We start from the raw sequence: 16,649 nt of genomic DNA, 5'->3' as shown, positions 1-16,649 counted from the left end.
ATCCAAAGAAGACTTAAACCAGTGAAGCAACGAAGCAGGACACCAAAGCTCGATGATCTTCACCACGTAAATCCTGGGACACCGTGGTCATGTTGATTAAATTAAAAGTCACTGACTAGATTCGAGCAAGTGAACTTAGGGAGCTGAACCGGCCCAAACCTGTGATTACTGGACTAAAGTTGGAGTTACCAGTGAAAAGCGCAAAGATTTTATTTTTAGAGCGATTCCACCCGTGGCCGGGCGTTGACCCCGACTTCAGTAGTGGTCGGAGTCTCCTCAGCTTCATGGCTCATCTCCTTTGCTCCACCTCTCTCTGACATGGCGGAGGCTGCTGCTGTTGCTGCTTTTGCCAAGACCGCGGCTGTTTTCATGGGGAAAACCGCGGCAGGGGCAGCGATTTCCTATTTCGGGAACAAGGCCCTGGGCCGCCTCTCGGCCGAGGATGCAGATCTCCATAAGCAGTTGACGGACAAATTGCCGGTCATCGTAGCAGTCTTCGATGTCGGCAATCAGCCGCAGGTCTGGGAGAACCAAGCTCTGGCTCCATGGATGTGGCAGTTCCGCGACGCGCTGCAGGAGGCTGAGGACGCGCTCGACGAGCTGGAGTACTTGGATCTGGAGAAGCAAGCCAAAAATCGGAGAGCCCGAGAAGTCAAAAGGTTGGAAGGTGAGATTGTCCTCCCGTTTACCTGACTTCAGCAGTGGATTTCGACGGTCTCTGAGCGCGGTTACCACTGGTGGTACTTCAAAGCGTCTGAAGGATGCTCTCAAGGGATTAGATTCAGTCCTTGACAATGCAGGAAATTTCCTCTCCGTCATCATGAATATCCGCAGTTCTTCATCTGATATTCAAGATCTGGGCAACACACGGGAGACCACGAGAGAGTTAGCAACAACAGCTGTATTTGGTCGGCAGGAGGAGAAGGGCGAACTGCTCGAATGGTTGGGTGTTCATACACCTGCTGATACTGTAGATCACAAGCTTTTGGTGTGTGCAATCGTTGGCGGCGGCGGCATGGGGAAGACAACCCTTGCCCAGGTTATTTGCCAAGATAAGATGGTTCAGGATCATTTTGGAAACATGATCGTCTGGGTGCATGTCTCTAAGCGTTTTGAGCCTAAAGTTCTGGTGAGAAGGATCTTGGAATCAATCAACCGGAACAATGCTTGCTCGGAGGCTTTGGACTCCCTGCAATCGGATCTTACCAAACAGTTGGTGACTAAAAGGTTTTTGCTGGTTTTAGATGATGCATGGGAGGATATGGATGGTGGGAAGTGGGAGCAATTTTTGGGTCCACTCAGAAATAATGCTGTGATGGGAGGTAGAATATTGCTCACGACCCGAATGAGATCGTTTGCTGAAGCTGTTAAACGTCAAATGCGAGTTGGAGTTAAATGTTTGGAGCTCAAGGATTTAGATCAGGAAGACACTCTGAAGCTCTTCAATCATCACGCATTTGGTAATTCGACCCCCAGTGACAGGTTGGAGCTTCGATTGATAGGTGAGCAGATTGCCAGAAAGCTCAAAGGATGTCCTTTCATAGCAAAAGTAGTTGGCCAGCAACTGAGAGACAGCACGGATCATAGCAGATGGAATGCCATCTTAAATCAGGATGTCCGCCAATTTGATGAAATTGGGCCTACAATCACAGAGATGCTCAAAATGAGCTACCAAGATCTTACTTACGAAGTACAGCTTTGCTTTCGGTACTGCAGCATATTTCCCCCTGGATTCAAGTTTAAGATGGAAGAGTTGATTGAGATGTGGGTGGGTTCAGGGTTGATACTGCAAACGAGAGAATGGAATAAAAAATCAGGAAGATATTGCTAGGGATCACTTCAATATTCTGGCACGAAAATCATTCTTTTCATTGGTACCAAGAGGACTGCATGCTGATCCTTCTGAAGATTATTATGTCATGCATGATTTGATGTACGAATTGGCACACTCTGTTTCTATTGAGGAATGTTCAAGATTTAAAGATGGTGACCACAGTGCGGAGGCAAATCGCATATCTCCTCCTAAAGTGCGACACTTGTACATTCAAAGCATAACTTCTGAAATTATCACAATTATTTCTCAGTCCAAGAACCTGCGCACTCTGATAATAGAAAATGAGGCAAGCTCCATACAACAAGAACTCATGTCTGATCTCAAGAAATCTATAAAAGGCAGAACAAGCCTGCGGCTCTTGAAGTTAGCTGGACAGGGTTGGTTTGGCATGAATGATGTTGCGGAACTGAAGCACCTAAGATACATCTATATGTCAGCTACTGACGAGCCTAATCTATGTAAGCTGTTTAAACTCTGTCATCTGCAAGTCCTTCGGATCTTAAAGATAGACAAAGAGGAAAAGGTGAGCCCCATTGATATTGGTAACCTGCCGAGCTTGCAAAAATTGGATATTCCTAAAAGAGCATTGTCCACAATCCCTCACATTGGAAAATTGACTAGTCTTCGAGAATTGAATGGGTTTAGTGTGAGGAAAAAGGATGGCCACAATATAACTGAGCTGCAGAATTTAGGGAAGCTCCGGAGAATTATTGTTTTTGATGTCCAAAATGTCAGCAATTGTAATGAAGCTGATGCTGCTAAATTGGATAACAAGATGGAAATGAAAGTATTATCCTTGAGTTGGTCCCATGGGCAAGGTGGAATTGATGATCATATACTCAATAAGCTTGTTCCTCACAGAAATCTCAAGCATTTAACTATATCTCGATACAATGGCATTAAGCCACCAATGTGGATTCAAAGCTCCCACCGCTTGGCAGTCTAGGGGCACTGGAGCATGTTGTTCTTGCGCACCTCCCAAAACTGAAATACATTGGTAATTCATCCCATGGTTCTCATGCTTATGATTACAGGGAGAATTGGACAGAAGGAAATGTTCCTGGCGAATTGCCTCCCCATCTGGTTACATTTGTTGTGAAAGATTGTCCACAACTTTTGGAGCTACCTGATCTACCTTTCAGTCTGCAGTTATTGGGGACAGATGGAGTTGGAATGTCTAGTCTGCCTAACATGTCTGATCTCAAGAGATTAGAGCCACAGCTTTCTACACTGCATTTCAGATCTTGTGATTTTTTGGTTTCTCTAAATGGTTGTTTCTTGCAAGAGGAACATTACAAAGCTCTCACGGTTTTAAAACTGTTCCAGTGCCGTAACTTGACTTCACTTCCTAATGCAGCTGATTTTCGAAGAATATCTAAAATGAAGATTGTTGAAATCATTGACTGTAACAGTTTATCATCCTTGGGTGGGATAGGAGCCCTTTCTTGTCTTCAAGTATTGAAAATAGAGCATTGTGGCAACCTGATTATATCTTCATCGTCGGGGCTTCCACCGGCTTCAGTAGAAACTTCTAATCTGCAGCTTGAGATGCTTGAAATTGATGATCACCAGCTACTAGGTTTGAATCCATTAAGGAATCTGTGCTTCACTAAAAGACTATTCATATCAGGCAGATCTAAAATGGATTTGTTGCCTGCGGAATGGTTATTGCAGAATATTTCTCACATGGAGCATATAGAAATAAGCAACGCGGAATTGTTGAGGTCTCTTCCTTCAAAGATGCGTGATTTATATGCTCCGCGGAGTTTGCTTCTACATAACACTCATGTCCTTCAGTCTCTTCCACACATGCCCCCAAACCTGTGGGTACTTGTTATAAATGGTTGTTGCACGGAGTTATTTGAGCGATGCCAGGTTGGCGGCTCGGATTGGGGAAAGATAAACTGGATCTTTAATTGTGACATATCCAAAGATGCATGATTGGTATGCAATATTTTGGTGCCATTTTTTGTGTCTGATATGTTTACTGTTATTGCCATTTGATGTTAAGCTCATTTACAAGCCTCTGTGTCCAATTTTAGGCATTGGGTTGACTTTGATTGGATTAATTTGATGGATGGTATGTGACGGAAGATCTATTTCATGTGCAGCATAAGTAAAATTTTACATGACCTATCGGGATAAATTCTGCACATATGGTATGCAACGTATTTACTATTTATACTTGTCCAGGCTACAGTATATTACTTTCTCATAGATTACTCAACCTAATCTGTAATACATGTTGTCTATCAGCATAAAAATATTTGGAGGTAATTATGTCTCAATACCAGAGCTTTTCATGGTGCAACGATAGAGTGATGAACTCTGGGGGCCAATGAACTCTGGGGGTCGATGAAACCCCCTGTAACCAGCCTGAGTTCGAAGACAAGGTATCGGTACTGGTACTCTTCTTTTTGACGAATCCAGAGGGATGTCTCTCCCTCTGGCCGAGATTTTTCTTTAATTATGAGGCTGAGTGGATGACTATGTGAAAAAGGTTATCAGTTGAATTTGGGACGAAAAGCGTTGTTTCTTGCAATAATTTGCACTTGCTATTGAAGAGTACTATTGAACCACCCTGTTTGGATGGCCAGCAGCAGCACCACCAGCTGGCTTCTTTCGGCTTATTCCCTCTCACACCAATGTTATACAGTCGTCTAGTCGAACCTAGTCGTCATGGCACCGATAAGGCGACTAGTCGCGACTAGTTGTCGATCAGGTCGATTAGTCGACCCTAGTCGGTCCTAGTCGTCGCTATAGTCGTCCTATATATCCCACGACATATATGTACATGTATATGTACTTATATACTATATAGCAAGCAGGAACACCACAATGATAGTCAGTTTGGTGACACTTGTGAGATTTGATGTTTGAACTGTCCAGAACTCCATATTCTTGTCCCACACTCCATATCCTTGCTGTTCTGCTGCTGAAACTGTAATTACAAAGAGAAAAACTGAAGTCAGTAGCTGAAATTAAATGTGTAACAGCATTACAGCAAGTGAGCAAGTAATTCAAAATTTAAAAAGAACACAACTAAACCAGGGCAGCAGGCAACCAGCAAAGCATACATATTACATAGACAATTAGACAGCTAAATAGGTTCAGTGTTCAGACATTCAGTACATAAATAGGTTCAAATGATAAGTCGATAATAAGCTGAACACTTCAGCTGAACAACACATCAGCACACAACAATTCAACAAAGCATGAGTGCTACTGGTATTAGCTAGTTGCCCAGTTATTAAAACCCTCGTCACCTGTGTGATGTTAGTCTATGTTTCTCTCATCATTTACATTGTGATCACCTTCCCCTTGTTTCAGCTCATTCATGGTTCAAGGTTTGTTCCACAAAGAGAGCATAATGCAATAAAATGGAGATGCTGGAATGCGCTGTCCTGTGGCTGCTAGATGGAAAATCGTTTCTGAACATGAGTTTGGCTGCAATATACTATCTAGAGCTCTGGACGTGTCGAACTATTTAGCTCTGCATTGTCCGTCGCAGTATGGGTGAAATCAGCAGCAAGGAACTCCTTCAAGACTCCATGTTGGTGGACAGCTGATGCTACCTTCTGGTTCTCCATGGATTGAGGCGAACCTTCCTCGAGGAAAGAAAGAAGTTTTGATGTCTTTAAACGATCTGTTTGGCGGAATCAGATAGACTGATGGGAATAGATTTGTTTTATATTGGGGTATTATGCTATGTACTACTGGATAGCCTGAGATTCCCCAAGTGTTTCTGGTTAAGTGGTTGACCAAGACAATAATGTTCTGTATTTGAAGGCAACGCTTTCTTGAAGTAACTCATTGATTTGCTTACGTGGATGTCATATTGTCCCCGTTAATGAAAATGCTTAGAGATTCAACCATCTTTTGAGGGATTCCTCTAATTGATATGGGTGGTCGTTATGGTTGAGTTTGTCCCTGACAATTTCAGCTGATCGATACTGTCATTTGCCAAAACAAAAAATTTCAATGGTTTTTAACAGTGCCATGAATCATCCCGTTAGGGCTCAAGCGTGGCACTGGGCTATCCCATTCATGCTTAAGCCCTGTTTGGTAGGTCTTCTTCACCGACTTCTCCTACCAACTGTTTGTTTGGACTTCTCCACGGACTTCTCTGGTGTGTGTTTTTTTTTTAATGAAGCCTTACCAAATTGATAGTGGAAATTGTTGCATACAAGAAATCCCTACGAAGCTCCAAAACGACTTGCACTACAATTAAGGAGCCGAAAAAATAGATTACCGGCTTCTCTCTTCCTAAATATTAATTGTCTATAATATTACCCACTTTGTCACCAAGAAGATATTTTACCAAATATATTGCCAAATAGCTCTAGCTCCACCAAAAAAATTGTTTTACCGTTGAAGCCAAAGCCGATATTATTTTAGGAGAAGCAAGAGCCCTATCTGTTGAAGCCAAAGCCGAAGTTATTTTAGGAGAAGCAAGAGCTCTATCAAGTAAGGGAATATATCAGATGCAAACCAACCTCTCCGTGCAAATTATGCAAACTTCAATCTGGACCACTTGATATGTTCCCATCAAGTAAGCCCTTTAATATCGCCTGGTGAGATGCGATTAGGGATCTGCTAATCTGCGTGCGCGCCAGGAGGGCTCGCGGCGCGCGATCTCGGACAGGTTGTCTTTTTCCTTTTTGGAAAAAAAAACAATTTCAGCCTAATTTTCTACTTTTGGAAACTTATAAATTGTAAACATAATTTTTAAAATATAACTTTCTGCACACCTTCTTTATGGATAAAATTCTCATCATAATTTTTTTATGATGTACATAACTTTTACGTATAACTTTTTCTTAACAACTCAAAAAAATATTATCACAACTTTCACGATACATACAAACTTAATGCATAGTTTGTTAAAATAACTTATAGAGCACAACTTTTTAGCAAAATTGTATGAATATGTTGTCGGGAAGATTTCTCACACAATCTTTTACATACAAATTCATCATACAACTTCTAAGTACAATCCTTAGTATAATTTTTAAAGTACAATTTCCATAGAAAAGTTGATAAGAGAAGAGAACATTAGACATATAGAAGGTAGAAGTGAAAACTTGAAAGAAAAAAAATGATAAAACTCCTTGCTTAACAACCCTGCGTCGCTCCCTTCCACCCAATCTAAAGACAAGGATAAGGAAGACAAATGGTGAAAAGGAGAAATGATGTACTTTGCTTGGTCACGTGGACACAAGAAGGAAAGAAGATGAAGTAAAAAATGGAATCCATGCAACGGAGCATGACTCCCGCGCGCAGCGCCGCGGTCGGAAATCGAGCGCTCGCTAGCGCTCGCGTACCGGATTGGAATCGCCGATGCGATTAATGTTGGAGGTCAAAATTGGCAATAATCGAGGTCGACCGGTCTGACTGGTTGGGCCGACCGGTCAGACTGGTCTGGTCCTGTAATCCGAGTAGGGTTAGAGTTTTGTGTATAGAGTCCTATTGTAACCCGATTTGGAAGGGGTATGTCCTCACCGGCCTATAAATATAAAGGCTGCGGTCGATTGAGGGTTTCTAACCACAATCGAATCAATATAATTTCTTATACCCTTTTTCTCAAATCCTAAGCTTTTCCAACCTATTTGTTGTTCTTTGCTCGTCTCTACGACGTTCAAAGGCGTCTTGTGTGGCCTGCTGACCTAAGACAACCCTAGTTCTTCGAGCTCCGACGGGTCCCTCCCGAGTTTGAGGTTCTAGGTTTTGCGGGTTTTCTGTGTCCAACCGGTCTGATCGGTTGGCACAGCCGGTCTGACCGGTCGCTGTCTGAAGCTCGCTGGTGATCGATCGTTGCCATCCGCGCGTTCTAGCGCACCGGTGTGTTGACCATATTAGCGTCAACATACTTTTTGGTGACTCCGCTGGGGAAAGAATCAATCTACATCGGTTGCAATGACCGGTGAAAAGGGAGATGCTTCCAAGGTGATCCAGCGAACACCATCAACATCAACTATGAAGATCTACCGGAAGAACAGCGCCTGAAGTTTGAGGCCGACCTCAAACGTCAGAACGAGGAGATCAAAGCGAGGATGCTGGCATGTTACGGGAAGACTCGGTAGGGCGTGATCGAGAAGGAGAAGTTCGTCATGCCGTCGATCTCATCTACTATGCGCAACTATCCACGCAAAATACTCTGATTGATCTTTCTGAGCGTATGGATAGGATGGAGAAGGGTAAGACTGAATACTGCATATTCTACCAAAGATCTTTCCCTTAGTTTGGCAGCTCCTACATCTACAGTTAATGTGGAATTTGGGATGCCACCAAATTATTTCGCTAGGCAATCACCACCACTAGGCACAGTTCGGCCACAAAGGGCCGAACCGGCCAGACCGGTCACATCGACCAGTCAGACCGGTGCTCCGGCGGCCGGAGCGGTCGGACCGTTCAATCATACCGGTCAGACCGGTGCCATGGTGATGGGCTCGGTGTCTACTCCGGCGCTCGTGCCGATTCCGAGTTCGGCTACTGCTGGCCGAACGGATGAGTAGGAGGGTTTTGTACCGCCGTATACCACCAGATCATACGGCGAACCTCCTTTCCCACCCGCTATGCCACAAGATGTTTGGGATGATTTGACAAAAAATAATCCTCATCATGCTACACAGGCGATGAGTACTACTGAACCAGCAACTAATCGTCTAGCAACCAATGCTCAAACATCTAGTAGCGGGAATTACGAGGCCAATCTTGCCAGGATGAGAGCGGATTTGAATACTTTGCTTGGTACCAGACTTAGTCAATTAGGCATAAATCCTAGTAGAAATCGGTTGTATCAAAGACCGTACCCCGATACTTACGATTTGGTTCCTTATCCTACGGGGTGGCACGTTCCCGATTTTATTAAATTTAGTGGGGACGATAATCGGTCAATTTGGGAGCACATAAGTCAATATGTTGTTCAATTGGGTGAAGCTGGTTCTAGTAACTCTTTGCGAGTTCGTTTGTTTTCTTTATCATTAATTGGAACTGCTTTTTCTTGGTTTTTTGCGTTACCCCCAAATTCGGTCCGCTCTTAGAACAAATTAGAACAAAAATTTCATGATCATTTTTGGAATAATGAAGTAAAATTGATAGATTTGATATCGGTTAAACAAAATAGAGATGAATCGATATCCGATTACTTCAAGAGATTTAAAGAAGTTAAAAACCGATGCTTCAATTTGTCAATTTCAGATAAGGATTTGGTAGATGTTGCTCTTAATAGTTTGCTCTCATACTTGAAAGAGAAGCTCGAAGGGTTTGATTACTATAATCTTAATGCTTTGCAACTTCAGGCAATGAACCAAGAGTATAAGATTAGAAATTCAAAAGATGCATATAAGCCTCATCGTTCTAATACTCATGTTGTTGAATATGATTCTGATTCTTCGAACGATGAGGATAATGAGGTCTACACTGCTGAGTTCGTTTGGCCATTATCGGCCTGTAAGGATCACCGGGGTGTCCGACCCTAGAGGGGGAGGGGGTGAATAGGGTCGCTAATCGCTTTTTAACCTAGGGCTCAATCTACTTGTGTAAGATAAACCTAACACGTCCTATACATGCTAGTTATGACTAAGGTTTATCTTTGTTACTCTCTACTTACCCAAAATACTTGCAACCTATAGCCAATCCTAAATAAACTAACTAGGAAAGTAAAGGCACGCAAGATAAAGTAAATGCGGAAATGTAATATGGTAAGTAAAGAGGTAAGTGCAAGAGGGATGCAAACTCCTGAGTACACACGGTCATGTAACGTGGTTCGACACAAACGCCTACGTCCACGGGACACCGAGGCTCTTCCGATCACCGTCTTGCACTACGCCACCAAGGCGATGTCGGCAAGCAAAGGCAAGTGCCCACAAGACACCGAGTCTCGTGCACCACCACCGTCTCTCTCGGTCACCCAACCGAAATCCACTACGGAGCTTCTCCACCAAGGAGGGGGTCTCCTCTTCCCCCGCACAAAGTGTCGTTGCCACTCCACACCAAGTCGGAGGGTCACACGACGGATCACAAGGATTGCTTGCCGCAGCAAGACTTCTCTCAAGGGAGCTCTCGCAATAACTAATCCCTATTACAAGAACTAAGCACTCTCACAAGTGTGCTTAAACCTATATGATGTACAATGAAGCTCTAAGGTGGTTGGAGATGATCTTTGGCTCTTGTATACTTCCTTGGTCTCCAGCACTCTCAAATGAGCCGTGGGGGTGGCATATATATAGCTCACACACCCCAAACTAGCAGTTGGAAAAAGGCTAACAAAAAGCGCTATCACCGGTTAAACCGATGCTCCCGTTTTTGTCATCACCGGTTTAACCGGTGAGTGCATTTTCCAACTAGCCGTTATACTTCAATGGCTACCTCAATCGACTGACGTAATCAACCGATGCAGCGTCGGTTTAACCGGTGAGTGTAGTTGCTAAAAAACTAACTCTCTGGACAACTGCACCGACGTTCACCAATATCTAGCGTCGGTTCGTCCAGTGTATAGATTTTGCCTCAGCTGCTGAGTTCATTGCACCGACGTATTCAACTTTCCTGGCGTCGGTTCAACCGGTGTTACCAAAACTCCCAGATGTGCTCCAAGTCAATGCACCGACGTATGTAATTTTCTTAGCGTCGGTTCAACCGGTGATACTAAAATATCTCTGTCTTGATTGTTTTGACTTGGTTTCTTCACGGTCTCTTCAATCTTCGAATCCTTTGGACCGAAGAGGTTTCAGGCCTAGCTACGCCTATCTTCTCTTTGTCATCACTTGAACCTAAAAGCCTGAGAATGGTCATCTTAACAATCATATTAGTCCAAGTGTTGTGTTGTCTATATCAATCACCAAAACATTATATTGAAATATGGCATGAGAGGCCATTTTCGCTACACGGCCAAACCATGTTCTTGTGCTTCACTTAAGCCGACTCAAAAGGGTCGGAAAGAGGACATGAAATTTACATTTGATGTCTCTAAGTGTGATCGTATTTTTGATGAATTATTACATTTAGGACATATAAAGATTTCTCATGTTATACCGCCGCTTGAGGAGTTAAAGCGGCGTGCATATTGTAAATTTCATAACTCTCATTCTCATGCGACTAACGATTGCAACGTCTTCCGTCGCCAGGTTCAATTGGCCATGAATGAAGGACGATTGATAATTCCTGAGATGAAGATTGACAAGACACCATTTCCCGTTCACACCAACACACATACTATAGATCTGAACAATGCTAAAGTGTAACTTCGTCCTGAGCAAGCTGAAGGGGCAAGGGTCAAGAACGTGGTGATTGGTGAGACAAGACCGAAAAATGTCGACGATGAGATTCCGGCCAGGGAAGTGGTTCTGGAAAAGACTCCTGATGGTAAGGAGTTAATAAAAATTATTGTCAAAGCTCGCGTGCCCGGGGGGCAAGAGGGTTCTTCTTCTGTTGCGAGTCGGCCTGCTGTCCAGGACCAACCGGTCAGACCGGTTTCACCGACCGGTCAGAACAGTCTGCCCCTGGGCCGGCCGAAGACTTTCAAGCCTAAGCGCTAGGAAGTGAGTACTTGGAAGCAGAATGTGCCAAAAGTTCAGGGAAAGATTGCTACTCGAAAACCAACTTTTGGCCAGCTTCTAAACAAGTACACAAAGGCCGTTCAACAGGATCGGCCACTAAAAAAGAGATCTTGGTCATCCCGCGTCGAGGTGGTTCTCCAATGAGGGAAGAACCCAATAAATGCAGAGGTGATGTCGTCACTGTGTTCCCACCCCAAAAGGCGTACGCTACCATGCCTTGGGTGCTTCCAACATCAAATGCTACAAATCCGGTGTGGGAACACGAAGGAGTTTGGACGCAGTGCTTTCCCATGCCATATCCACCACCTTATCATGGGGAAGATTCCAGGACACCGGTGCATGATCGATTGGGCCCACGCCAATCTGGTCAGCAGCATTGTGCTGCACCGGTCAGAACGGTTCAGCTTGACCGGTTAAACCGGTCTCAGCAGAGACCGGTTCAATCTCATCCTCCAAGGCAAGAGTATCGCATCAAGAGGAAAGAGGATGAGGTTCAGCCCATGCAGGTTGATTCTGGGAAGGCCACCGCCGACAATGTTGTGAAAATCGGCGATGTAAAGGTGGTAGTCAAAGATGTTGGGAAGAAGCTGATGGTGTTTGGCAATTCGGCTAAATCTGATCCCCAAAAGCTTGTGTTGGCCAATGATCATGAGGCCAGCAGCAGCAGCAGCAGCTCGGCGAGTAGGTATCATCAACCTAGATGGTGCCCACCAGGTTTGAGCCATTCACAAAAGAGGAGGTTGCAATACTTAAGGCGCCAGGAGCAGAAGGAGCAAGAGGCCGAAACGCTCAGGGATGAGCACTTCAATAGATATCGGCCAATGGTTCCTCAAGGCAAAGAATGGCGTGCCAAGCCCATTATGCAGTCAGCAGGGCCAGTCGAACCGCCCCAGGTGATCGGTCTGACTGGTGCTGATGACAGATCTGACTGCCAGGCGCAACCGGTCAGACCGGTCGAGCCTGTTGATCAGCAGAAGGCCTAAGCAGTTACTTCGGCTTCGTGCGATGAAGTTCCAACAGTTCCTGCAGCCTTGGGTGATGAGGAACTGGTGGATTATGAGGCTTCTCCAGAGCGCAGCAACATGGAGATAAATGTTGTGCATTTCTCCGAAGAGTATTACGCCGTCTCGGAGGAGGAGGAGGCAACTCATCTGGATTTCGGGCCACGTGAGGCTGTATTCCAGAAGCCTAAAGAATCGGACAATCACTTGAAGGCCCTTTATATGAGGGGACATATCAATCGAAGGCCGATTTCACGTATGATTGTTGATGGAGGGGCAATTGTAAATTTGATGCCTTATTCATTGTACAAGAAGCTTGGAGGGACGGATAAAGAGCTGATCAAGACGAACATGACGGTCAGCAGTGTGGGTGGAGGCGACCCTATTGGTGCTAAAGGGGTGGCTTCTATGGAGTTGACCGTGGGGAGCAAGACGCTAGCAACAGCCTTCTTCGTCTCCGAGGTGCAAGGTAACTTCAGTTTAACACTTGGACGTGATTGGATTCATGCCAACCAATGTGTGCCTTCTACCTTGCATCAAATTCTTATTCAGTGGATCGGCGATGAGATTGAGGTGGTCCATGGCGACACTTCATCCTTCATTGCAACCGCCGATTCCAACACTCTTGGCGTGCCTGATGATATCAAGTGTCTCTCGGGGTTGGATCTGTCTGATTTCGAGCTGATCAGTTGCACCAAAGATGGGTTCGTGCCTGCTACTCTGAAGCCGATAGAGAATCGGCTACATTATTGTAAATAAAATGAGTGCAGCAAGCAACTTAGGTGAGACCGGTCAGACCGGTCATCAGATCGGCACACAGAGTCGACCGGTCAGACCGGTCAGTCTATCCGGTCAGACTGGTTTGACGCAGACTGGTTGTTGGAGAGAATTGAGCACTATCGGTCGCGGACGAACGATATGTGCGAGGCCATTGAAGACATGGATAAGTTAGGCAAGGGGTTTACGTCAGCTAATCCTTTAGAAAAGGTAGATATTGGAGATGGTAGTGTTCCTAGGCCGACTTTTGTAAATGCAAATTTATCGGCTGAATATAAAGCCGACTTACTAAAGTTATTGAAAGAGTATGTGAATTGCTTTGCATGGAGTTATTCTGAAATGCCTGGTTTGGATCGTGATTTGGTTGAGCATCGGCTGCCGATTAAGGCCGGTTTTAGACCTTATAAACAACCTGCTAGGTGATTTAATCCTGCTCTGAATGACCGAATTAAAGAAGAAATTAATCGCTTGCTAGAAACTGGATTTATTCGGTCTTTTCGATATGCGGAGTGGATCTCTAATGTTGTTCCCATTGAGAAGAAAGACTCAGGCAAGATTAGAGTGTGCATTGATTTTAGAAATCTTAATAAAGCTACTCCTAAATATGAGTATCCTATGCCTATTGCCGATATGTTGATTAATGAGACTTTCGGACATCGTGTCATTAGTTTTCTTGATGGTAACGCCGGTTACAATCAAATATTTATGACCGAAGAAGATATGTCTAAAACAGTCTTTAGATGTCCGGATTTTATCGGTTTGTTTGAGTGGGTTGTCATGACTTTTGGTTTGAAAAATGCCGGTGCTACTTATCAAAGGGCTATAAATTTGATCTTCCATGATTTACTCGGTATTATATTGGAGGTCTATATTGATGATATTATGATTAAATCGGCCGGTTTGGAAAATCATTTGGTTGATTTGAGTTTGGCTCTTGAAAGGATGCATCGGTATGGTTTGAAGATGAATATATTTAAATGTGTTTTTGGAGTATCGACTGGGAAGTTCTTGGGCTTTATTATTCATGAGAAAGGCATAGAAATTGATCTAAAGCGAGTTAAAGCCATGAAGCGTGTTGAGGCTCCGACTTGTAAGAAAAATTTGCAGAAATTCTTGGGCAAGGTAAATTACTTGAGGAGATTTATATTTAATTTGTCCGAGAAGATTGATTCTTTTACTCCTATTCTTCGGTTAAAAGATGAAGCCAAATTTACTTGGGAGACAGAACAGCAAGAGTCATTTGACAAGATTAAGAATTACTTGTCTTCACCATCGATGCTTAAGGCACCTAAGAGAGAGGTTCCTTTTAGGCTCTATGTGACTGCGGAGGAAAAAATTATTGGTGCTGTTTTGACTTAAGAGGCCGAAGGAAATGAGTATATTATTACTTATCTAAGCCGACGGCTTATTGATGCGGAAACAAGGTATACATTTATTGAAAAATTGTGCTTATCTTTATACTATTCTTGTACCAAGTTGAGGCATTATTTGTTATCTAGCAGATGCATAGTTACTTGTCAAGCCGATGTTATCAAGCATATACTACAAAAGCTGATTTTGAGTGGGAGAATCGGCAAATGGGCTTATGCACTTGTAGAATATGATTTGGCCTATGAATCTTTGAAATCCGTAAAAGGCCAAATTTTAGCGGACTTTATTGTTGAACATCAGATTAATTATGGGCATGATTTGGAAGTTGGCTATATTACTTGCACACCATGGAAATTATATTTTGATGGATCGGTTTGTGACGATGGGAGAGAAGTTGGCATTGGTAATGTTCTTATCTCTTCAAGTGCTGCTGTTTTTGAGTTATCAAACCGGTTGGAAGAATTTTGCACAAATTTGGATTGGAGTTTTTACAATCCATGGGCGTGAAACATGTTGAAGCCTTTGGTGATTCACTTTTGGTGGTGCAGCAAGTATCCAAAGCATGCCAATGTTATAATGGAGCTTTAAATGCATATCTTGATAAATGCCTTGATATTATCTCTTGCTTTGATGAATTTGTAATTCGACATATTCCAAGGGAAGAGAATGAAAAGACTAATGCTCTGGCTTAACAAACATCTGATTATAATGTTACAAAGAAATATTTTGATTTTAGAAAACCAATGCGAATTAAAGCTGAGTCACTGGTTCTGGACGAACCGGTCTGACCAGTCACAGAGACTGGTCTGACCGCCCAGACCGGTCTGACCGCTGAGGGTGGTATGAGTAGCAGTTCGGCCGAAAATTCTACTCAAGAGGTTGAGGCCGAAGTGCAAGATTGGAGGGTGCCGATCATAGCGTATTTGAAAGATCCTGGTCGTGGTGCAGAGAGGAATATTCGGCGTTTGGCGTTTAAATATGTTTTGGTTGACGATGAGCTTTATCATTGGACCCCCGATGATGTTCTTCTCAAATGTTTGGGCATTGATCAGGCACGTGTTGCTATGAGAGAAGTGCATGAAAGCATTTGTGGTACACATCAATCGACTCCTAAAATGAAGTGGTTGCTTAGGAGAGCCGGTTTTTATTGGCCAAGTTTGATTTCGGATTGCTTTAGATATTATAAAGGGTGTGAAGAATGTCAGCGGTTTGGTGATATTCAGTTGGTGCCTGCTGCGTTGTTGCATCCTATTGTTAAGCCTTGGCTGTTCAGAGGATAGGGTTTGGATTTCATTGGTCAAATTAATCCTTCTTCAAAGGGACATCGCTTCGTGTTGGTAGCGATGGATTATTTTACTAAGTGGACCGAAGCGGTACCTTTGAAGAATATGACACATAGATATGTAATTAAATTTATTACGGAGCATATTATTCATAGATTCGGCATCCCTTAAACTTTGACGACGGATCAAGGTTCGTCATTTATTTTGAAGGAGGTACGAGAATTCGCCGAATCTTACAAAATTAAGATACTCAATTCATCTTCATATTATACTCAGGCCAATGGTCAGGACAAGTCTAGTAACAAGATTTTAATAAAGCTCATCAAGAGAAAGATAGAAGAAAATCTTAGGAGGTGGCATGAGGTCTTATCCGAAGCATTATGGGCTCATCGCATATCTAGATATGGTGCTACTAAAGTTACTCCTTTTGAGCTTGTTTATGGTCAAGAGGTCGTTTTACTCGTTGAGGTAAATCTGGATGCTTATATATTGGCTAAACAAAATAATCTCTCCGCTGTTGATTATCATGACTTGATGATGGATAATATTGATGAAATAAGTGACAAGCGGTTGCAAGCTTTGAAGGAAATTGAGAATGACAAGCTTCGGGTGGCTAGAGCTTACAACAAGAAGGTAAGGACTAAATCTTTTCAAGTTGGTGAGCTGGTTTGGTTGACAATTCTGCCTCTTGGGACAAAGAGCAATAAGTTTGGCAAGTGGTCGCCAAGTTGGGAAGGTCCATACAAGATTGTCAAGGTTATCTTCGGAAATTCTTATATGGTGGAGATGCTGCAAGGGGAACGTCTACCTAGGGCGCTGAATGGAG

The 16,649-nt window shown here is 43.5% G+C and overlaps 2 protein-coding genes across 2 annotated transcripts; both read left to right on the top strand.

The window, feature by feature from the left end:
- The first annotated feature begins 230 nt into the window (after nt 1–230).
- On the top strand, nt 231–2,073 carry LOC120699608 (putative disease resistance protein RGA4). Its single transcript, XM_039983609.1, has 2 exons — nt 231–623; nt 673–2,073. Exons 1-2 carry the CDS (start codon nt 319–321, stop codon nt 1,829–1,831), a joined length of 1,464 nt encoding a protein of 487 aa, XP_039839543.1. The 5' UTR covers nt 231–318; the 3' UTR covers nt 1,832–2,073.
- On the top strand, nt 1,920–3,093 carry LOC120699607 (putative disease resistance protein RGA4). Its single transcript, XM_039983608.1, has one exon. It carries the CDS (start codon nt 1,920–1,922, stop codon nt 2,778–2,780), a length of 861 nt encoding a protein of 286 aa, XP_039839542.1. The 3' UTR covers nt 2,781–3,093.
- Nucleotides 3,094–16,649: the final 13,556 nt, after the last annotated feature.

The sequence above is a fragment of the Panicum virgatum genome, chromosome 3K, assembly GCF_016808335.1.
Source record: "Panicum virgatum strain AP13 chromosome 3K, P.virgatum_v5, whole genome shotgun sequence".
In the NCBI taxonomy this organism is placed as follows: Eukaryota; Viridiplantae; Streptophyta; class Magnoliopsida; order Poales; family Poaceae; genus Panicum; species Panicum virgatum.
The sequence above is the reverse complement of the archived record's forward strand: the minus strand, read 5'-3'. Positions and strand labels throughout refer to the sequence as shown.

What these genes read in the sequence shown, in the direction of transcription:
- LOC120699608 (XM_039983609.1), top strand. Translation starts at nt 319, where the DNA reads ATGGCGGAGGCTGCTGCTGTTGCTGCTTTTGCCAAGACCGCGGCTGTT. An exon ending in GAGTACTTGGATCTGGAGAA is followed by an intron (nt 624 to 672) that starts GCAAGCCAAAAA and finishes TTGGAAGGTGAG; the next exon opens with ATTGTCCTCCCGTTTACCTG.
- LOC120699607 (XM_039983608.1), top strand. Translation starts at nt 1,920, where the DNA reads ATGCATGATTTGATGTACGAATTGGCACACTCTGTTTCTATTGAGGAA.